Source organism: Salmo trutta, chromosome 1 (assembly GCF_901001165.1).
Source record: "Salmo trutta chromosome 1, fSalTru1.1, whole genome shotgun sequence".
NCBI lineage: Eukaryota > Metazoa > Chordata > Actinopteri > Salmoniformes > Salmonidae > Salmo > Salmo trutta.
Genome location: NC_042957.1, coordinates 19490369 through 19515160, shown reverse-complemented (window position 1 = coordinate 19515160; position 24792 = coordinate 19490369). Strand labels below are relative to the sequence as shown.

Here is a 24792-nt window from a genome sequence, read left to right as displayed (position 1 = left end):
CACCAAATTTATTACACAAAGCTAGACTCGGTTCAGGCTTACATTTTAAGGATTAATGCATTCTGAAAACTCTTGAAATTAAAAATGTATACCCCTGATCTTTTGATAAGTCTATAAAGACACTAAGAGAAATAGCAACTTGGCTACACTTCTCTTCAGAGGGGTTTGTGTGGATTTAACGGTGAGAAGGGAACCGTTACTAAAGAGAAGAAATCCTAATAAACTTGACGAAATATCTGACCAACGGCAAAAGAAGGAAGTAGAAGACGACTTGACCAAAGGAAACCAATTTCTTGACAGGCAAAATTTATAAAATGTTTAATTTCACAAAGGGACATACATTGGAAAACAGAATATTTTCCAGGATAAAAAAAAATTGTGTGAACAATACGGACATCACTGATTAAAACAGAAGACATGAAATGAAAAGCTGAGAAACCCTCTAAACACTAACACACGGAGAAAATGTTGATCTTTCTAGGTATACATCGCTGTCCTCTCTTCAGATGGGGTAGAAATATACACTGTTACAAAAGGACTAGATACCAGCCCTATGGCTTTTAGCCTGCCACTAAATTAGGGAAAGTACATACCAGAAAGACCACCTCTCCCCCTAAAAAGAGGGAGTCCCTTTGCAGCCCCCACCCCCATGTCTCTAGTCCCAGAGCTTGATCAGTCCGTCCCAGCCACAGGTGATGACCTTGGAGGTCTCATGGGGGTGCCACAAGGCACTGATGCACACCTTATCGTGTGCCTTGATCCGGTGGTACAGCTTGGTGGTCTTCCAGTCCCAGATATTCAGCTTCCCATCCGCATCACCAGACACCACATAGCTACAGGAGAGAGCGGGATGGAGAGATGGGAGGAGAGAGAGAGAGGGGTTAGGCTCCCTGCTAAAAATGACTCATGTTCCATTTCACATGAGGTGGTGTGAATTTGGGTCTCTGCTCAAAGGAGGGGTTACTTGCTGTTGCCATGGTTACTAAGAGAGAAGTGAAGGCACCTGCTGATAGGGGTGAGTGGGCTCTTAATTGGGGTATGAGCTAAAATTAGTGCCTGTAAATGGCCTGGTTAGTGCTCTACGTACAGGACGTCTTCAGAAACACTAACTGACTGAAGGACTGGTTTCAGAAGGAAGTAGAGACGAGTCAGTTTGTAGATATACACAATATTACCTGCTTGGGGGATGTGACTTCTCGCACCCCTTCCCTCTCCCCCTGAAGTTTCCAAAATGTCTTCCTCAAAACCCTTTGCTAACATAAACCCCTGGGTTGAATCCAGTAGGTACATTTTAAATTGGAAAATTAAAGGGTGCATCTTCTGCTTGAAAGGCTTGTACCATTACTGTATCATACATCCTATTCAGACAAACACCAGGTGAACCCCTAAGGGGTCATGTCCCTGAGAAACCGATCCCTGAAGCCCTAGGTCGTATTCACTAGAAACCAAACGGAAGAAAACAGGAAGGGACTACCTGCATTTGTCCAATAAGAACATCTTTGCTTTTCTATTGAAAACTTTGGAAGCCTTCAACTTTCCAGCTGAAATGATACATCTCATAAAAATATTATATAAATATCCTAAAGCAAAAATATACACAAATAATATATCTGGTGAAATTGCATTACAAATGGGCACAAGACAGGGATGTCTTCTCTACCCCCTCCAGTTTGCTCTGGCAATTGAACCTACTGCAGAAAGAATTAGACAGGACCCAAACGTAAAAGGTATCAGTATTGGTAAACATGAATAAAAAAAAAAACGTATTTGCCGACGATCTCCTGATCGTGCCTTCAGAAAGTATTCACACCCCAGAACATTTTCCACATTTTGTTGTGTTACAAGGTGGGATTAAAATTGATTTGTCTTTTTTTCGGCAACGACCTACATAAAATACTGTGAAATGGCAAAATGGAAGAAAAATTCGAACATTTGTAAAAAAAAAAAAAAAAAAAGATTTGTTTTATATATATATATATATATATATATATATATATATATATATATATATATATATATATATATATATATATATATATTAAACAATTTATTTTTAACAAATGTTCGAATTTTTCTTCCATTTTGCCGTATGTGTAGGGTACAGAGATGTCTTCCCTGTGGCTCTGTTGGTAGAGCATGGTGTTTGCAACGCCAGCATGGTGTGTGCAACGCCAGGGTTGTGGGTTCGATTCCCACGGGGGGCCAGTACAAATTGTTTTTGTTTTTTTAAATGCATGAAATGAAATGTATGCATTCACTACTGTAAGTCGCTCTGGATAAGAGCGTCTGCTAAATGACTAAAATGTAAAAAAATAAATGAGGGAGTCATTCAAAAATCAGGCTAAACACTACTATTGCACACAGAGTGAGTCCATGCAACTTGTTAAGCACATTTTTACTCCCGCACTTATTTAGGCTTGCCCTAACAAAGGGGTTGAATACGTATTGACTCAAGACATTTCAGGGTTTCATTTTTAATGAATTTGTAACATTTCTAAAAACATAATTCCACTTTGACATTATGGGGTATTGTGTGACAAAATCTAAATTGTATCCATTTTAAATTCAGGCCGTAACACAACAAAATGTGGAAAAAGTCAAGGGGTGTGAATACTTTCTGAAGGCACTTTAAATGACCAATATTGCAAACTCAATCCCCCCCTTGTTAAAAATATTTTCTGAATACTCTAAAATCTCAGGATATAAACTTTGTGGAAAAACAGAAATAATGTCAATTGGAAGAAAAAAAAAAGAATAGCTCATGATCTAAAGCAATAATTTTAAGTGGACCCCCCAAAAATATTTTATACTTAGCATGCTTAATCTGCTCTGTATCAAATAATTATACAGGAGAATGCCAGGCTATCAGTCCACAGCTGGGTCATGCAGCAAGACAATGATCCAAAACACAATCAAGTCTACATGAAAATAGGTAAAATGCAACACATTTGAAGTTTTGGAAGGACCTAGTCAAAGTCCAGACCTAATCCCCACTGAGATGTTGCAGCAGGACTTGAAAAGAACAGTTCATGCTTGAAAACCTACAGATGTCTCTGAGTTAAAGCAGTTCTGTACGGAAGAGTGGGACAAAATTCCTCCACAGCGATGTGACAGACAGATGAACAACTACAGGTGTTTGGCTGGAGTCACTCCAGCTAAAGGTGGCACAACCAATCATTGAGTGTAATGGGCAAATACTTTTTCACACAGGGCATTGGGTGTTGCATAACTTTGTTTATGAAATAAGTATGTAATAGTGGTGTTATTTGTTTACTCGGGTTCCCTTTATCTAATATCAGGTTTTGGTTGAAGATCTGATAACATTCAGTATCAAACATATTTGAATGTGGGCAAATATTTTTTCACAGCACTGAATAAACCTCTTCAGAATGGCAGGCCTCATAAGTTTTTACATGTATTCTCGGTAACACCAATTACCCCACCGAAGTCATTCAAAAAAAATACACTCATAAATGACTTTATATGGGCAAATAAAACTCATCTCTTGAAGTCTGAGGGTGGTTTTAACCTTCCAGACTTGGAATTGTATCAACTCAACACCCAAGACTTTTACTTGAGACAAATTGTTAAATGTACAAAAGAGGAACAATGGATTCATATTGAAGATGCGCATGCTCAACCCAAAAATCTTTTCTATTTTCTAAGGATAAAGCTAAGAACATTAACAACTTCTTAGTTAAGAACACTAGAACAATATGGAAGAAAATCTAAGGGATTCTACAAGAACCAATTTCACTCCCAAAAAACACACCCCTATGGAACAATCCATGGGTAGCTTTTCTGAATTCACCAATAAATTGGTCCACGTGGAAAACTAAAGTAATAGAAACCGGAATTGACTTGGTAATAGAAAATATAATTTCCATGACAGAATTAAAAAATGATTTTGGACTGACCAATTTAGATATTTTCAAATACATGCAACTTAAGTTTCATATCATGAAATGTATATTTGAAATATTCTTTGACATCAGAGCAATGTTGAGGGAAGTTGGCTGTCAGAAGTTTTACAATTTAAGATTACTTTTAATCCGTCCATCTGCATATTTCAAGACATGGCATACGAGGGTACAGTGAGATACCCGATGGGTTGGACCATACTTTTCTCATCAATCAGTTTAAAAAAAATTCTACTTAAAAACTGGAAATCAAATGATCCTCCATCGTTAAGACAGTGGATGAATCAAAGGTATTATTACTTAAATATTGAACAAATTTGGGCTACAGAGAGAAATAGAATAGCACAATTTGAGGCCATATGACATAGTGTTACATGCACTGGGAACGCCCAAGGTATGAAGAATGAGAGGGAATGTTGGAGTGAGAAACGTAACGGGTATGGATGTGGTGGGAACATGTGAGTTTGAGCAGGTGTGATGTCATTGATGTTTGTTGGACTTTGTGTGCGTCTATCTATTGCATTCTGTCTATGTATGGTTTCTAAGGTCATTTGTTTAAATGAATAATAAAATAACACCTTGTTTCCGTTGCAAACCATTTTGCTACCGTTTGTACTAATGTATAGGATGGATTTGTCTTACCTCATGTCTGGGGAGAAGTCCACCTGGCAGGCGTAGCCAGCCACCATGTGGCCCTTGAAGATCTTCTTCTTGTTCAGACGGAAACGGTTCTGGGCTCCAAATATCAGGATCTGATTGTCCATGGACTGGCAGGCCAGCCACTTACCTACAGTGGGAGAAAATACAATAACATTTCAATTTTCTTTTTACATTTCTTTGTTATTTTGAGTTCTGAGTTTTAGTTAGAGCATGCTGATGTTAGGGGTTGACCCCCCAGGTCAGGACTCCAGTGAGCAGTGGGCCTGGACCAAGTTATTTCAAAACAACACCTTTCTGATCAACCTTTTCACAGTGTGAAAAGCAGCCAATGCATCATCAAGGGGCTTGGGATAAAACTAGAAATAAATGATAAAATGTAAAACAGATTGAGCGTGTGAAACAAGCCAGGTTGGTTGAGCTAAACGGAAAGCTAGGTATTATGGTCTGTGTTATTCAGGCCTGTATTATTCTGTCCCGGCTCATTCAGGCCCGTAGGAGTGGACCACCCCAGTAGACACTAGCAGATCTCTGTAACCGCCTGAGAGGGAAAGATGAGGCCAATCACTTTGGAAAGAATGAAAATACTTTTGATGACCGAATGCTTACTTGGGCTAGGTCCCAAGTGGCACCCTTTTCCCTATATATAGTGCACTATTTTGGGCCATGTTCAATAGGGTGCAATTTGGGATGCAACTTTGATGTTAGCTTCACAGACGTTCTGTTAGCTAGCAACCCGCCTGTCTCTCTACGCAGACACTAGGACTCAGTAACAGTGTGCACCCGCTCCACTGTGTGTGTGCACCCGCTCCACTGTGTGTGTGCACCCGCTCCACTGTGTGTGTGCACCCGCTCCACTGTGTGTGTGCACCCGCTCCACTGTGTGTGTGCATGTGTGTCCTCCCTTTCCGAGTGCCTCCCAAACAATCCCACATAAAGGGATGCCATTATCTCAAAATGCCAACCGCTGTAGGTGGACGAGAAACGGATAAATACAACTGGGCTCTCTTTTGTTAAACTGGAGCGAAAATAAGGAGGCGAGTGGAAGAAAGGCTCCATACGCAGCAGTCCCAGCTAGAGCTGCTGCGTGGCTACCCTTTAGGAGTGGAGCTGTGGGGGACAGAGTGGAGTGGGCTGCTCTCCCAGTGAGAGTTCATCTGTTATTTAGACTAATGACAAACAATCCATGTCAGGACAAATATATGAACACAGCTCAGAGGGAAATATGGGGAAGAGAGAATGGGGGAGAGGGATGGAGGGGAAGGGTATGAAGGAGGGGAATGGGTCAATTAAAAATCTGTGTGTGTGTGTCCACGTGTGTGTGTGTGTGTGTGTGTGTGTGTGTGTGTGTGTGTGTGTGTCCACTCACCATTGGGTGAAAGCGTTACAGCAGGCATAGAGTGCATACTGGGCTCTGCGATGTATTTGAAGTCCACGGGAATGTCCCTGTAAAACACAAACGCAGCACGGTCACAAAGCGGTCAGAGTGCGGTCAGAGTGCGGTCAGAGTGCGGTCAGAGTGCGGTCGGGAATAGTCCACAGGTCAGCCATGACACTACTGCTATCAGTATTGACTACTAGCATTAATGCTCTCACATTGGAAACATTGAAAGTCATGCAGTGCAGCTGGCGCTTGTGCCTTGGAAGGATGTGATTCTAGCTGAGGATCAAAGCTATACTGTTGACCAAACAGTTAAGATCCAGACACTCTTGTCATTACAGATACAGTGCCTTCAGAAAGTATTCACACCCCAAGACTTATTCCACATTGTGTTACAGTCTGAATTTCAAATGGGTGAAATGTAGACATTTTTGTCACTGATCTACACACAATACCCCATAATGTCAAAGTGGAATAATGTTTACAAATTAATTACAAATGAAACGCTGAAATGTCTTGAGTCAGTAAGTATGCAAGCCCTTTGTTAGGCAGCCATTTTCTAAATAAGTTCAGGAGTAAAAATGTGCTTAACACATCACATAAATAATTTGCATGGACTCACACTGTGTGCAATAATAGTGTTAAACATGATTTTTGAATGACTACCTCATCTCTGTACTCCACACATACAATTGTCTGTAAGATCCCACAGGCAAACACTGAATTTCAAACACAGATTCAACCACAAAGACCAGGAAGGTTATCCAATGCCTCGCAAAGAAAGGCACCTACTGGTAGAGGGTTAAAACAAAAGTAGACACTGAATATTCCTTTGAGCCTGGTGAATTTATGAATTACACTTTGGATGGTGTATCAATACACCCAGTAATGGCTGTGATAGGAGAAAACTGAGGATGGTGTATCAATACACCCAGTAATGGCTGTGATAGGAGAAAACTGAGGATGGTGTATCAATACACCCAGTAATGGCTGTGATAGGAGAAAACTGAGGATGGTATATCAATACACCCAGTAATGGCTGTGATAGGAGAAAACTGAGGATGGTGTATCAATACACCCAGTAATGGCTGTGATAGGAGAAAACTGAGGATGGTGTATCAATACACCCAGTAATGGCTGTGATAGGAGAAAACTGAGGATGGTGAATCAATACACCCAGTAATGGCTGTGATAGGAGAAAACTGAGGATGGATCATCATTGTAGTTACTCCACAATACTAACCTAATTGACAAATGTGAAAAGCAAGCCTGTACAGAATAAAAATATTCCAAAACATGGAATATTTTAGTTTGCAATAAGGCACTAAAGTAAGAAACAGAACAAAACCTAGAGGTAAACCTGGTTCAGCTTACTTTCACCAGACACTGGAAGATGAATTCACCTTTCAGCAGGACAACAACCTAAAACGCCAAACATATACTGGAGTTGCTTAAAAAGACGACGTTGCATGTTCCTGAGTGGCCTAGTTACAGTGGACTAGATTTTAAAGTCAAAGTCAAGGGGTCTGAATACTTTCTGAAGGCACAGTATATGTAAATACCATGTTCGCTTAAACACTGTGCCAAGAGCATCCAATTAAATCCACTCTCTCCCTTTCTGCATTCTCTTTTTCCCCTCTCCCTACTTTCTCAACCCTGCCCTCTCTGAGTTTGAGAGTGAAATGGAGGTCAATCATGCATTTTGTTGTAGGGTCTTCATGGCATCATCCAACTCTATGGTCTTCTCACACACGGTCGTGAACAGAGCAGCTGGCAGATCTAACAGGATGAGTGTTCGTGACAGAGACATCAGCGACAGGCTGAAGATTGTGTATGACTGTGAATAACGTTGTTGTCGCTCTCAGTGGGAGGCTATCTGGACTGAGGCCATCTCTCCCTCCACTCTTCCTTTCTCAGATAGCACACAGCTGGACTTGTTTAGAGCCACGCTACACAGCTCTATCCCATAAACACCAGCTAGACATACCTAACCAGGGCCAGAAGGAAAAGGACACCCTCCATCCCTAAACCAGAGTGAATTACAGGAAACAACTAATCCAACAGTCGTAGGATTAAACACACAAACACACACACCAAAAGGGCCCCTGAGCAAGCCCTGCCTGACGTCCACAGCAGAGCAGTCAGGCCAAACTAACTCTCTAAACACAAACAAAATGCATCAAATCTCCTCTCATAACTCTAAAAATAACTCAATGTGTGTACGTGGCTGGGAAAGAGAGAACAAAGCAGATAGTTTGGAGTGGACTTCTGTTCTTTCCTCCCAGTATGTTAATGAAGCCCATAATGAAGCTGCAGTTGTTTCTGAATACCTTTACCTGTCCCAGTCAGTCCTGATTCACCAGGCCTGGGTCGTATTCATTTACGCATCAAACGTAAGAAAACGGGTTGAAACAGGAAGGGACTATGTGGATTTGTCCAATGAGAACTGCTCATTTGCCATTGCAAAATGTTTTGCTACAGTGTACACTAATGAAATTGTGCCTGGTTTTTATCTTACCCTCACCAGTGTCTTGTCTAACGGATCCATAAGGGGGTGCAGAGCCTGTAGCCACCAGGGGAAGGTTAGCACTAACTCTCTCTCGTCTGTCTGTCTGGCTCTGTGTGTGTGTGTGTGCGTGCGTTTGCTGGCACAGTGAGGTACACTGTATTGATTCTAAACCGTGCCCAGCACAGCCCATACACTCAGTCTCTACATCCGCAACTAATATACCTCAGCTACTGACAGCCAGCCACCTAGAGAGCTCTTCAATCTGGGTAAACGTGTGTGCGCACAAAAGGGCCACAAAGGAGTGTTTGTGCTGTGTTTGTGTGTCACTAACAAGGAGTCCGTCTGTAGTTCCAAATCCCTCCGCTTACCCTCCCTCTCCATCTCTGTGTCAGTGATGTGACTCCATGTTTATTTCTGCCTAATTCAGCTGAGATTGGTGGTTGAGCTCTCCCTAATCCTACCATCTGAGCTGTCACAGGGGGGGGGGGCAGTAAAGCCTCTCGTTGGCCCAGCGTCTTCTCTCCACCATAACAAACTCCTAATGAGTGTGCAATCCACTCAAATACTCAACGCCAAGAGTGTCCTAGTTCTCCTCTACCCTAACTAGTGTTGTACAGTATACTGAAACTTTTGTACTTTTTTTATACCCCCCAAAAAACAGTTTGGTACCAGAACTTGTGTCATGTTCGATAGTTCTGTCAAAAGTGTCTCACATGAGAGAGAGGATCAACTCCGTCTATCAGCGCAGTCACTTCATAGCCCTAAGCGCAAAATGTCTTCCCTGTGTCCCTTACACTGGAAATCCATTGAGCACGTTGGGAAGATTAAACAACGGAGCCCCATTCATTTTCAATGTGAGTATGGGCGAGGGAGCGTGAACAGGGCGGGACAAAGGTTTGGGAAAGCTGAACTTTTGTCGTGTACACCGTGGCATCGAGTTGCTATTGACCAATCGAAGCTCACTATAGTTTCCAGCCCCAACTGGATTGGCTATTGATACCTAGCACTATATAGACTGCTTGCTAACACCAACATAAGGGCGAAGCAAGTGCGGATATGAACATGTACGCGTTAAAAGGATCTCGGCCATCAATTCATTGCTAGAACTGTCTGGGCAGCATTGTTAGCTCTCCACTCACGTGAACAATCATGCTTCATAGCGCGACGTATGTTGAATGCGGAACGAGGGAGAGCTCGGTCGGTTGTTTTTTAAAGTTTCTTGAAAAAAAGTATTTACTAGTTTACTCGTTTCTTTTGGGTCCCGCAACATGGTTAGCCTAAGTTGCTGGGACACTGCCAAACCCTTAAAGTCTGAAGAGCTGCTGCTTGGCGAAGCAACCTGCCTAATAGCCAGATTCCCTTGACAGTTTGAACACAGCCCACGACGCGTTTAGCCCTTGTGGCTGGGACTGCAGATAGCCCCTGGCTTATGGCTGTTTAAATCCCTGCTGTAGGTTGCTGTTTTCATTGGTCCTATGAGCTGTGCTGGCTGGAATCAACAAAAAGATGTCTACAAGCTATTGTTACAGCAACAGGAAAATGGCTTAAAGAGCTTTGTCAAAATACTGGTGGACTCAACTAACAAAAGAATGGACGATCTGATCAGAGGTCCAAGACATAAAGAACAGTTTGCAGTTCTCCCAGGGAGAGGTGGATGTCCTGAAAGAGACTTGCAGCAAGATGACAACAAACTAAGTCCACGGAAGATGACATCAGCACTGTCTGTGAATCATTATTACAGATGACTGGGAAAACTGACTAGTGTAAGGTTCCCTAACTGGCGGCCATTCAGCCCACGGATGATTTTATTTGGTCCCCAAAGTTCTCTGAGCAAAAAACAATTATTATATTTTTTTATAGTTGGCTATAAGACTGTAAAAACACCAGCAAATCAGCTCCAAATGATTTTAATTTTGGAAATCTGTTCCAAAGTATTCCCGCTTATAAAGGAGAGATATATGTGATCATATACAAATGTAAGCAAGGTTTGAAATTATTATGTTTTAGTCAAACGTTATATCTGTTTGGGCTTCTTGTGATCAATTTGGAATCTACCAGTGGAGGCTGCTCAGGAGAGGAAGGCTCACAATAATGGCTGGAACAGAGCGAATGAAAAGGCATCAAACACATGGCTTCCATGTGTTTGATGTATTTGATACTATTCCACCGGTTCCGCTCCAGCCATTACCACGAGCCTGCCTGTTCTCCCCAATGGTGACACCAACCTCCTGTGCAGTCTACAAATGATTTGTAATTATTTTCTGACCCCCTGGTCATTCCATCAAGAAAGAAAAATCATCCCACCGGATGAATCTAGTCGATGATCCCTGATCTAGAGGAATAATCCAGGAGGAATAACATGACTTATTGTTTCCTACATAGTATGTCTATCTTTGATAAGCTACCCAGGAAAGGGCTAAGAATAGCCCATATTAATATACACTGAGTATACCGAACATTATGAACACCTTCCTTATATTGAGTTGCACCCCCCTCCCCTTGCACTCAGAACAGCCTCAATTCATCAGGGCATGACTCTACAAGGATAGCCCATGTTGACGCCAATGATTCCCACAGTTGTGTCAAGTTGGCTGGATGTCCTTTGGGTGGTGGACCATTCTTGATACACACGGGAAACTGTTAAGCATGAAAGACCCAACAGTGTTGCAGTTCTTGACACAAACCGGTGCGCCTGCCACCTACTACCATACCCCTTCAAAAGGCACTTATATCGTTTGCCTTTGCCATTCACCCACTGAATAGCAAACATACACAATCCATGTCTCAAGACTTAAAAATCTTTCTTTAACCCGTCTCCTCCCCTTCATCTACGTGGATTTAACAAGTGACATCAATAAGGGATTATAGCTTTTCACCTGGTCAGGCTCATGGAAAGAGCATGTGTCCTTAATGTTTTGTACACCTAGTGTATGTAGCCTTAGAAATATGGTTCATGAAATCAATAACTTGCTAACATCAGATAACATTCATATATAGGTCATCTCTGAAACTCACTTCGATAATTCAGCAGTAGCAATAAAAATGATTCAGCAGTAGCAATACAAGGATATAACATCTACAGAAAAGACAGGAATGCCTATGGGGGAGGTGTTACTGTATATGTTCAGAGCCATATTCTTGTAAAGCTTAGAGGATCTCATGTTAAATGTTGTTGAAGTGTTGTGGTTGCAAGTTCACCTGCCTCATCTAAAGCCTCTTCTATTGGGGTGCTGCTATAGGCCACCAAGTGCTAACAGTCATTATTTATATCATGTCTGTGACATCCACTTGTATTGATCATATCTTCACCAATGCTGCAGAGCATTGCAGAGCATTGGCATATCAAAAAATATACAAATAATGTTGAGGAAAAAAATGGCCTTTACTGCTATTAGCCCATACAAACACATTGCATAACAGATTCACTACATAAACCCCCCCCAAAAAATCTAAAGGAAGTTTGTTCTGAAGTGTCTGTCCTATATCTGAGAGATCAGTAAAATGACAACATTGAACAGGGAACATATATTTCTGTATAAAAGAGAGAAAAAAAGAGATCAGTTTTGAATTTAGTCATTAGTGTGGGAGAGATGGAAAAACTATTGTTATCCATCAATACTGATAACCCACCAGATATAGACACCCTTTATAGGAAACTATTGTTATCCATCAATACTGATAACCCACCACATATACACCCTTTATAGGAAACTATTGTTATCCATCAATACTGATAACCCACCACATATACACCCTTTATAGGAAACTATTGTTATCCATCAATACTGATAACCCACCACATATACACCCTTTATAGGAAACTATTGTTATCCATCAATACTGATAACCCACCACATATACACCCTTTATAGGAAACTATTGTTATCCATCAATACTGATAACCCACCACATATACACCCTTTATAGGAAACTATTGTTATCCATCAATACTGATAACCCACCACATATACACCCTTTATAGGAAACTATTGTTATCCATCAATACTGATAACCCACCACATATACACCCTTTATAGGAAACTATTGTTATCCATCAATACTGATAACCCACCACATAGACACCCTTTATAGGAAACTATTGTTATCCATCAATACTGATAACCCACCACATATACACCCTTTATAGGAAACTATTGTTATCCATCAATACTGATAACCCACCACATATACAACCTTTATAGGAAACTATTGTTATCCATCAATACTGATAACCCACCACATATACAACCTTTATAAAGGAACTATTGTTATCCATCAATAATGATAACCCACCACATATACAACCTTTATAGGAAACTATTGTTATCCTTCAATATTGATAACCCACCAGATAGACACCCTTTATAGGAAACTATTGTTATCCATCAATACTGATAACCCACCACATATACAACCTTTATAGGAAACTATTGTTATCCATCAATACTGATAACCCACCACATATACACCCTTTATAGGAAACTATTGTTATCCATCAATATTGATAACCCACCACATATACAACCTTTATAGGAAACTATTGTTATCCATCAATATTGATAACCTGCCAGATATAGACACCCTTTATAGGAAACTATTGTTATCCATCAATACTGATAACCCACCACATATACAACCTTTATAAAGGAACTATTGTTATCCATCAATAATGATAACCCACCACATATACAACCTTTATAGGAAACTATTGTTATCCTTCAATATTGATAACCCACCAGATAGACACCCTTTATAGGAAACTATTGTTATCCATCAATACTGATAACCCACCACATATACAACCTTTATAGGAAACTATTGTTATCAATCAATATTGATAACCCACCACATATACAACCTTTATAGGAAACTATTGTTATCCATCAATATTGATAACCTGCCAGATATAGACACCCTTTATAGGAAACTATTGTTATCCATCAATACTGATAACCCACCACATATACACCCTTTATAGGAAACTATTGTTATCCATCAATATTGATAACCCACCACATATACAACCTTTATAGGAAACTATTGTTATCCATCAATATTGATAACCTGCCAGATATAGACACCCTTTATAGGAAACTATTGTTATCCTTCAATATTGATAACCCACCAGATATAGACACCCTTTATAGGAAACTATTGAGAATGGTAGCAGACTGTATTGCCACCCCTATTTGCTATATATTTAACCAAAGCCTAAAGGAGTGTGTCCACAGGCATGGAAGGAAGCTCAAGTAATTCCTCTGCCTAAAAATAGTAAAGCCCTCTCTGCTGGCTCTATGAGCCGCCCAATCAGTTCGCTGCCTGTTCTTAGTCAAAACGATGGAGAGAATTGAATTTGACCAAATATAATGCTATTGTTCAGAGAACAAGTTAACTACTGACGTTCACCATGCACATAGAGAAGGGCACTCAGCACCGACTTCGATGACAAATTATTGGTTAAATGAAATGGATAAGATGATAGTTGGAGCTGTATTGTTAGATTTCAGTGCAGCCTTTGATGTCATTGATCATAAATTGTATTGAAGAAACTCACTTGCTATGACATCACCTGCTATCACATGGTGGGATTTATCCAATAAAACCCAGTGTTCTTCAACGGAAGCTTCTCGAACATCAGATGCAGTGCCTTCAGAAAGTATTCACACCCCTTTACTTTTTCTACATTTTGTTGCGTTACAAAGTGGGATTAAAATGTAGCTAATTGTAATTTTTTTGTCAAAAATCAACAAAATACTCTAACGTCAAAGTGGAGGAAAAATTAAAACTTTTCTTCAAATTGAAAATAAAACACTAATATATCTTGATTAGATAAGTATTCAACCCCCAACTTTTGGCAGCAATTACAGCTGTGCGTCTTTCAGGGTAAGTCTAAGAGCTTTGCACATTTGGATAGTACAATATTTGCCCATTATTCTATTTAAAATGATTCAAGTCTGTCAAGTTGATTGTTGATCATTGCTAGACAGCCATTTCTAAGTCTTGCCATATATTTTCAAGCCGAATTAAGTCAGCCATATATTTTCAAGACGATTTAAGTCAAAACTGTAACTAGGCAACTCAGGAACATGTATATTTAGCCTTGCTTTTTAGGTGATTGTCCTGCTGAAAGGTGTTGGACAGCAGACAACCAAGTTTTCCTTAGGATTTTGCCTGAGCTTAGCTCTATTATGTATTTATTTTATACATTATACATTTTTCTTTTTATCCTAGTCTCGGGTAGCTCACTTGGTAGTGCATGGCACTTGCAACGCCAGGGTTGTGGGTTCGATTCCCACAGGGGACCAGTATGAAAATGTATGCACTCACTACTGTAAGTCACTCTGGATAAGAGCGACTGCTAAATGACTACAGTGTAAAATGTAAATCCCCCAAAAACTCCCTAGCCGATGACAAGCATACCCATAACATGATGCAGCACCACCATGCTTGAAAATATGAAGAGTGGTACTCAATGATGTGTTGTGCTGGATTTGCACCAAACATAATGCTTTATTTTCAGGACAAAAATATATTTTCTTTGCCACATTGCAACAGCGTGATTTAAGACTAACCCATTTTACATTTTAGTCATTTAGCAGACGCAATTGGGGTTAAGTGCTTTGCTCAAGGGCACATTGACAGATCTTTTACCTAGTCGGCTCAGAGATTCGAACCAGCGACCTTTCGGTTACTGGCCCAAACGCTTGGCAACCTGCCGCATTTTAAACATTGTGTGTTTGAGCTACAGACTTCTGGGTTGTACCATTGGATGAATCTATTTCTTCTGCATCCTCTAGTCTGTGTGATTAACGGAGGCTGAGCTAAAGAGGTGTTTGTGAGATGGATTCAGAAGGGGCCCGGGGCCGGGTCTTTTATTTTTACATAAACATCTGTAGAGCTACAAATGATTAAAAGCCATCTATGAAAAGCTGAGACTCTCACAAACACGCACAGGTAACATGTTTTGCTCTATGACCCTCACAAGCTACACAAGAATCGTTAGAAGGGGTTCTTTTTATTATTGACATTTATCAATAAAACTGTTTATGTCAAATAGTGTTGTGTTCTACTTGTAGCCCTGGTTGTCCTGAAAAGAACACGGTAAACTACTTCATTGTGAGGCTAAATATAAGGGCTGGAAAAGCAGATAAATTATAGTCAGATAAATGAAAAGCCGATTTTTGCTGAGGGCTTGGGACTGACAGGGTTAACACACTTGAATAATGCAACATGGCATGTAGAAATATTGAAACTGTTTATGCTAACTATCACGCAAAAAATGCAGATTTCAAAGCTGATTGTCACCCAAAATGTATTAATTCACTTAGTCTCCCTCGCCACCAAAAACAAATTCACTTATTCGTCTCCCTCGCCTCCAGTCTGGTTTCCACTAGATTCCATAGCCAAAGTCAGATTACACCGCCATGTTCTGCCTCAGTGAATGACGTCATTACTTTCTTAGAGACAGCACACACTTTTAGAAAAGAGATTGCTTCTTCTATGCAAATGTTGTTAATCAGTACAATAAAAGAATCCCAGCAGTTGCCAGCAAAATAAGTCCAAAATGAGAGGGATTGTTTGTCATCTGTAGCCCCAAGAAACCAACTAAAACAAGCTCAATAACTCAATGCATGCAGACACTCCTATTGAATAATATGCATTCACCTGTATTGTGAATAGACCTACATCTTGTTAATCATAAAGATTCACCATTCAGATAAATGATTACCATTGTTGTTTTGTAGTTAGATTGCTTTTACCAAAGTCAACTTGCTTGTATGATGGTATAATTGATTTATTATTGCATACACGGTGGTCTCAAAAAAAAATGTAAACACATTCTCAAATGTAATAATGACATTGAACTCAAAAGATGGCCAACGATTGAACACAGCAGTAGCTGAGTTTATATGTCTGGACCCAGTGAACACAGCAGTAGCTGAGTTTATATGTCTGGACCCAGTGAACACAGCAGTAGCTGAGTTTATATGTCTGGATCCAGTGAACACAGCAGTAGCTGAGTTTATATGTCTGGATCCAGTGAACACAGCAGTAGCTGAGTTTATATGTCTGGATCCAGTGAACACAGCAGTAGCTGAGTTTATATGTCTGGATCCAGTGAACACAGCAGTAGCTGAGTTTATATGTCTGGATCCAGTGAACACAGCAGTAGCTGAGTTTATATGTCTGGACCCAGTGAACACAGCAGTAGCTGAGTTTATATGTCTGGACCCAGTGAACACAGCAGTAGCTGAGTTTATATGTCTGGACCGTGAACACAGCAGTAGCTGAGTTTATATGTCTGGATCCAGTGAACACAGCAGTAGCTGAGTTTATATGTCTGGACCGTGAACACAGCAGTAGCTGAGTTTATATGTCTGGACCGTGAACACAGCAGTAGCTGAGTTTATATGTCTGGACCCAGTGAACACAGCAGTAGCTGAGTTTATATGTCTGGACCCAGTGAACACAGCAGTAGCTGAGTTTATATGTCTGGATCCAGTGAACACAGCAGTAGCTGAGTTTATATGTCTGGACCCAGTGAACACAGCAGTAGCTGAGTTTATATGTCTGGACCCAGTGAACACAGCAGTAGCTGAGTTTATATGTCTGGATCCAGTGAACACAGCAGTAGCTGAGTTTATATGTCTGGACCCAGTGCCATTCTGGGACTTTGGCTAATAGGCCTTCTTTGTTTTTGATGTGGTATCGTTTTGGTATTGAGTCTCGTGATACTAAACCTGGCATGGAAGTAAAAATTCTGGTATTGTGACAACACTAACAAGTACAGTGTCTCTAAATAAACTGTAAAAACTGCAACAGAGATGTAACAGATGGCGGTGCATTCAACCCCTTCACTCACATATAGCCATATTAGGCAGACTAGCAAGAATGCACAACGCTCCCTTCTCACCGACCAGGCCCTCTCCAGACTACACTACTAAAGCCACAGCTGGTATCCCTGGCACCCACTCCTTACCAGTCAATCCTACTGCTTAAACACACACCAACCGGATATTACTGAAAGGAACACAAATGATGGGAAAAGGAGGGCATTTCATTTAATTTGTGCTCTTCTAATAAAACAGTCCCTCTAAGAATCCCTGTGAAACTTCTGTCCTTAGTCACCGGGTCTTAAATATGTATCGAGTTAGCGAGGAAAACAACAGTATTTGTTAATCGCCATGGGAACCAAGCTAATTTGCAAGTCATTCTCGCCGGGCTTGGGGATTGAAAATACTTATTTTTCCTGACAAAATAATCTAGCTAAACAAGCCATAAGCGAATAAATAAATATGACAGAGGAATAAGAGCTGCTAGGTAAGTCCCTGAAATGACAAGCTAGAAGACGAGGACTTTTCATCGAAATCAACGGTACTTAAACTTCCCATGACCTGCCCACCCAGAGCACCCCAACCCAGTCACCAAACACATTCCTCCACCACTCTCATTTGCACTTCATCACTTGTTAAACACTCTTTGGCAATGAGTTCAGTTTGCAGAGGTATCTAGAAGACTGTCAGGACAAGCTGTTGGCTGTAATGTACAAGCCAGAGATACAGTATATTATGGAAATGAAGCATAATACCAGGAGTGATGCTTGATGCAACTCACCAACAACGCTGTTGAATAATCCTCATTTCATAACTGTGCTGATTCAGGCCAACACAGTGGTAGGGTGCAGGTAAAAAGCTCAGCAGTCTCTGTCACTCACCACTCCCACACGCGGAGGGACTTGTCGTCTGACGTGCTGACAAAACGGCGGTTCTCATCCACGAACGTGATGGTGTTGACTGCGCCCAGGTGACGGTCATACTCCTGAACAACCTCCCCGGTCCTTGCGTCCCACTGAGAGAGGGGGGGTGAGAAAGAAAGAGTAAATAAGTAAATGAATACAAATTGAATCAGGTTACACACACACACACACACACACACACACACACACACACACACACACACACACACACACACACACACACACACACACACACACACACACACACACAGGTAGATTAGCTATGGGAATAATAATTACACAACACACACTCCTGTCACAGACAAACACTAGAACACACACAACAAATGTACAGTGTAATGTATATAATGTAATTAGGGGGCAGATGACTGCCCGTTTACAGACCCATTCATTTATTCCAGGAGCAGTTTTTAATTGCTTTTCCAGCGAAGGGACTGGTCTCAGTGGGTTGTCTTTCACAGATCTCTCTGTCTTTCTCTGCCCTGTCCTCGCTCTCTACATTTCCCAAGATCAATAAGTTGCTCTAGTCCTGTTGCCTGCTGCTCCGGTCTCACACTCGCTACACTGGAGCCCACGGAGCATGAAATACACTCCTGTCTCATATTGATCAGCCTCTAGGTAGTGTGTGTGTGTGTGTGTGTGTGTGTAATGACAGTACCTGAACGATCTTCTTATCAGACATGCCGGCCACGAAAAGGTTCTGCTTGTCCTCATCTGGGTTGAACTTGACGCAGTACGGCACCTTCCGGTTGGTGAAGCGGGAGATGCACTGGCCTGTGGAGGGAGACTTTCCACGTTTCAGAACAACCCACACTGTTTTCATTATAGTACAGAAACCATAGAATGACATATTCATGAATAGAATCTCTATGGCAGGACAACCACCAGCAGCCAGCCATAACTTGCTGGTGTGCCATTCTGTCAATCCAATCAGATTTGTCGAATCCAACTCTGTCAATGCAATTGACGATATCAAGAATCCTCATTACAATAGGTCAATACAAGTTGACTACATGTAAATGGAATGGGCCCTAACCCTACAGCTCAGTGACTAGTAAACAAGGTGCTATGACAACAAGTAGAGGTTTAGTTTCTGTACTGCCCTCTGCTGGGGGGGGAAGAGACCCTCCCTGCTCCTTGTATATGTTGGTTCTACAACAGTGGAGGCTGCTGAGGGGAGGACGGCTCATAATAATGTCTGGAATGGAGTCAATGAAATGGTATCAAACACATCACATATGTGCTGTTCACTGACTCCATTCCAGATATTTGTATGAGCCATCCTCCCCTTAGCAGCCTCCACTGACATCCGCAACACATTTCTATCTCCTGGGGGAGCAGAGACCCTCCATGGTCCTTATGGTAGAACCAACATCTACACAACACATTTCTATCTCCTGGGGGAGAAGAGACCCTCCATGGTCCTTATGGTAGAACCAACATCTACACAACACATTTCTATCTCCTGGGGGAGCAGAGACCCTCCATGGTCCTTATGGTAGAACCAACATCTACACAACAATGCTGGCCACCTTCAGTAAGGCACAACAGCTGGCATGCTTCTCTGAGCAAGTAATTGTGACGGCTCTATTTCTGGCATTTCTATCATGGCCACGACTGTGTTGTTCAGTGACAGTCCCCAGGCCTGGGCTGCGTTCAGAAGGGGGCAACGTTGTGGAACGTTCGTGGCATTTCTATCCTTGTCACCACAATCGCGGCTGGACCGACCTGTCTCTGTGTCCCAGAGTTTGAGGTAGCGGTCGTAGGCTGCACTCATGTACTGAGTCCCAGTGTTGTTGAAGCAGATATCCCGCACTGCTTTACTGTGGCCTGAAGGGAGAGAGACAAGAGAGAAACACTTACACATTACATATGCACATATTCTTCCTGTTCTGTTATTCTGTCATAGCCCCCTGATCCCACTGCCCGTCATATCACATTCATTGTTGGAATATTAAAATCACAGATGGAAAAAATAAAGGGGAAGAAAGAGAGCAAGCCAAGGTGGCGAAGAGGGGAAGAGAGGGAGGATCAAGGAAGATGATGATACAGGCCCCTCTATCCTCTCCATCCCTCTCTCTACAACTCCTCTCTTCCCCGTGGTCTCCACCTATTCCTACCTCTATCCCTCTCTCTCATTCCCTCCCCTTCATGTGTTCGAGGTGACCCTTTAAGACCGCCTTTTATCAGCGCTACACTGTTACCGTGGCGATAACATGGTCTGTCGAGGCTAACCAGCTCTACCCAGGCCTTTCCATGGCTCGAGCTGCCTGGCTCGAGCACACACACCTCCCTCCTATCCCGCTCTCAAGAGTTTTAGTGACTGTGGCACAAATCCCAACGATGTTAAAAGGCTGTGTTTTTCATTATGCTGCTTTATTGAGATGACAGTGAGTAAGATTAGACAAGGGCAGGCACAGTGAATTGGGTTTCGATTTTGCAATAAAGGGCAACATTAAAAATGTCCCCCCTTGAAATCAATGAGAGAAAAAAAGAGGGAAAGAGAGAGAAGTGATGGACTGAAAGAGAGAGAGAAAGAGCGTAGTCCCTTGTTGATGTATTAAATAAGTAAAGAGTATATTGGGCAGCATGTTGATAATGGGCCTGATTCAGTATTGTGACAGCAGACTCCTAGTCTAAACCCCACAGGCACTGTACAGACCTGGCACTCACACAGGCTCCATTCCTAAAACACACGCACTCTCCATACCTCTATTTCAACTCTTTCTCACCCTCTATTCCCTCCCTCTACATCCCAAGGCTGTTGAATTATACATGGGGTTTGAGGGAACTGACAGGCAGAACCCCGACTGAGGGAAAACAATCTCCTCTGACAGCTCATCCTGGAGGGAGGGAGGCTCCCAACACCCAGCCTGGAGGGAGGGAGGGAGGCTCCCAACACCCAGCCTGGAGGGAGGGAGGGAGGCTCCCAACACCCAGCCTGGAGGGAGGGAGGCTCCCAACACCCAGCCTGGAGGGAGGGAGGGAGGCTCCCAACACCCAGCCTGGAGGGAGGGAGGGAGGCTCCCCAATACCCAGCCTGGAGGGAGGGAGGGTTCCCAATACCCAGCCTGGAGGGAGGGAGGGTTCCCAATACCCAGCCTGGAGGGAGGGAGGGTTCCCAATACCCAGCCTGGAGGGAGGGTTCCCAATACCCAGCCTGGAGGGAGGGTTCCCAATACCCAGCCTGGAGGGAGGGTTCCCAATACCCAGCCTGGAGGGAGGGTTCCCAATACCCAGCCTGGAGGGAGGGTTCCCAATACCCAGCCTGGAGGGAGGGTTCCCAATACCCAGCCTGGAGGGAGGGTTCCCAATACCCAGCCTGGAGGGAGGGTTCCCAATACCCAGCCTGGAGGGAGGGTTCCCAATACCCAGCCTGGAGGGAGGGAGGGAGGGTTCCCAACACCCAGCCTGGAGGGAGGGAGGGTTCCCAACACCCAGCCTGGAGGGAGGGAGGGTTCCCAATACCCAGCCTGGAGGGAGGGAGGGTTCCCAATACCCAGCCTGGAGGGAGGGAGGGTTCCCAACACCCAGCCTGGAGGGAGGGAGGGTTCCCAATACCCAGCCTGAAGGGAGGGAGGGAGGCTCCCAACACCCAGCCTGGAGGGAGGGTTCCCAATACCCAGCCTGGAGGGAGGGAGGCTCCCAACACCCAGCCTGGAGGGAGGGAGGGCTCCCAACACCCAGCCTGGAGGGAGAGAGGGAGGGAGGGAGGCTCCCAACTCCCAGCCTGGAGGGAGAGAGGGAGGGAGGGAGGCTCCCAACACCCAGCCTGGAGGGAGGGAGGGATGCCACTGTCTAGTGTAATCCTATTCTCAACACTCAGCGGAACCTTCAGATTCCATTAACATAGCAGTAAATTAAAAGGGATACTTCAGGATTTTGAGGCCCTTTATCTACATGCTATAAGATACCCATAGACTTACAGTCATTGCACTAATGCTAGTTAGCATTGGCTCCCGAAACTACCTCCAACTTCCTTCACACTGGACACAGAGACATACAAATGGTATCTACGAGTTAATCTGGCTCTGGGGAAGTAGATAAAGGGCTTCATTGCCAAAATCCTGAAGTATCCCATTAACGTTCCATTTCCATCCAGAACGTTTCCCCAGAAGTCTGATGCCATTTTAAATCTACTCCATGTCTTAAACTCCCCTCCACCCCAAACATGTCAGCTCACGTTCCATTAATGTTCTATTAATGCTGAATTAACGTTCGGACTCAACATCAAGAGTTGAGGAATAGTTGGAAACAGGGTAATGGGATGTCCAGCGCATGCTCTGACACCATCTTACAGCTACACTATGTCCAGCCTGCCTCCCAATGTCCAGCCTGCCTCCCAATGTCCAGCCTGCCTCCCAATGTCCAGCCTGCCCTGCCTCCCAATGTCCAGCCTGCCTCCCAATGTCCAGCCTGCCCTGCCTCCCAATGTCCAGCCTGCCTCCCAATGTCCAGCCTGCCTCCCAATGTCCAGCCTGCCCTGCCTCCCAATGTCCAGCCTGCCTCCCAATGTCCAGCCTGCCTCCCAATGTCCAGCCTGCCTCCCAATGTCCAGCCTGCCTCCCAATGTCCAGCCTGCCTCCCAATGTCCAGCCTGCCTCCCAATGTCCAGCCTGCCTCCCAATGTCCAGCCTGCCTCCCAATGTCCAGCCTGCCTCCCAATGTCCAGCCTGCCTCCCAATGTCCAGCCTGCCTCCCAATGTCCAGCCTTCCAGCCTGCCTCCCAATGTCCAGCCTTCCAGCCTGCCTCCCAATGTCCAGCCTGCCTCCCAATGTCCAGCCTGCCTCCCAATGTCCAGCCTTCCAGCCTGCCTCACAATGTCCAGCCTGCCTCCCAATGTCCAGCCTGCCCTGCCTCCCAATGTCCAGCCTGCCTCCCAATGTCCAGCCTGCCTCCCAATGTCCAGCCTGCCTCCCAATGTCCAGCCTGCCTCCCAATGTCCAGCCTGCCTCCCAATGTCCAGCCTGCCTCCCAATGTCCAGCCTGCCTCCCAATGTCCAGCCTGCCTCCCAATGTCCAGCCTGCCTCCCAATGTCCAGCCTGTCTCCCAATGTCCAGCCTGCCTCCCAATGTCCAGCCTGCCTCCCAATGTCCAGCCTTCCAGCCTGCCTCACAATGTCCAGCCTGCCAGCCTGCCTCACAATGTCCAGCCTGCCTGCCTCACAATGTCCAGCCTGCCTGCCTCACAATGTCCAGCCTGCCTGCCTCACAATGTCCAGCCTGCCTGCCTCACAATGTCCAGCCTGCCTGCCTCACAATGTCCAGCCTGCCTCACAATGTCCAGCCTGCCTCACAATGTCCAGCCTGCCTCACAATGTCCAGCCTGCCTCACAATGTCCAGCCTCACGTTCACTCAGCGTTGAATTAGTGTTCAATCTTCATTTAGAGAATGCCGCTATAGGCAGAAACAGTGTAATCAGATCTGCCAAGGGAAAGGAGTATGATGGATTGGAATCTAAGCTGTACTGGTGGATAGATTGAATATTGAAGTCATGCGCTTGATTGATTAAGAAACGCAATTGGTTTTGTATACCCTTAAGAGATGACAACACTTAAGACTTGTTAGTGGTTTCAGCTAAGGTCTTATCCTCTTAATCCAATGGGCATTGTAATCCTTGTAGCACAACACATGAATAACAGAAACAGAGTGCGAAACAGGAAACAGACTTAGTCCACTTACCGATAAACGTCCGTACGCACCTCCTCTCATTATACACCTCCCATAACTAAGGAGAAAGGAACGAGAGAAGATTAAAACAGATTCTGCCAAAAACACTGACCCTTTGACTGGCTTTGACCAGCACGGGTCAGTGTCTCAAGCACCAGTCCCACTGGTAAACAGTGAGGGTCTCATCAGAAACCAGCACAGGGCTCATCTGAGACAGTTAAGTCCTAATTAAAAACCAGTAGGCCCCTGGTTCTACCAGGAACACGCAGAGAGGAAGAGAAGTCCACAGGATAGAATCACTCTCAGCTAAGCCAAGGAGAGAGAAATGGAAAGATAAAGAGAAGGAACAGAGGGAAAGAGAAGAGGCTCCTTCTTCAAAACACAAGTTAGTTTGTCTCAGTCAAGGCGGGAGAAAAGAGGGATGGAGCAGAGAGAGATTGTTTAACTTAATATGAAAAAAATATCATGCTGAGGAAAGGGGAAATGACAAGAGCTATAGAAGATCTAAATAACCCAGTACTAAATCCTGCAGGGGCAGGAGCGCGTGGCAGGAGCGCGTGGCAGCGTGGCAGGAGCGTGTCAAGAGCGCGTGGCAGCAGCGTGTCAAGAGCGCGTGGCAGCAGCGTGTCAAGAGCGCGTGGCAGCAGCGTGTCAAGAGCGCGTGGCAGCAGCGTGTCAAGAGCGCGTGGCAGCAGCGTGTCAAGAGCGCGTGGCAGGAGCGCGTGGCAGGAGTGCGTCAAAACAAACGATCTTATCAACGCATACCGCAAACTGGTTACACAAAGCTTCAGTAGTCTACCGCAAAGGGAATCTGACCGCTGTTCAGTAGTCTACCGCAAAGGGAATCTGACCTCTGTTCAGTAGTCTACCGCAAAGGGAATCTGACCGCTGTTCAG

At 43.7% G+C, this 24792-nt stretch overlaps 1 protein-coding gene across 1 annotated transcript in view; it reads right to left on the bottom strand.

Moving 5' to 3' along the window:
• Window positions 1-293: 293 nt before the first annotated feature.
• LOC115177485 (pre-mRNA-processing factor 17) overlaps window positions 294-24792 on the bottom strand; it is a 46893-nt gene continuing 22394 nt past the window's right edge. The window contains exons 9-15 of the mRNA XM_029738337.1: window positions 23909-23954; window positions 19953-20054; window positions 18883-18998; window positions 18183-18316; window positions 5947-6023; window positions 4563-4707; window positions 294-833 (exon numbers count right to left, since the gene is read on the bottom strand). Coding sequence (XP_029594197.1) covers window positions 656-833; window positions 4563-4707; window positions 5947-6023; window positions 18183-18316; window positions 18883-18998; window positions 19953-20054; window positions 23909-23954 — 798 coding nt within the window. The 3' untranslated portion in view covers window positions 294-655. The remainder of the gene's footprint in view (window positions 834-4562; window positions 4708-5946; window positions 6024-18182; window positions 18317-18882; window positions 18999-19952; window positions 20055-23908; window positions 23955-24792) is intronic.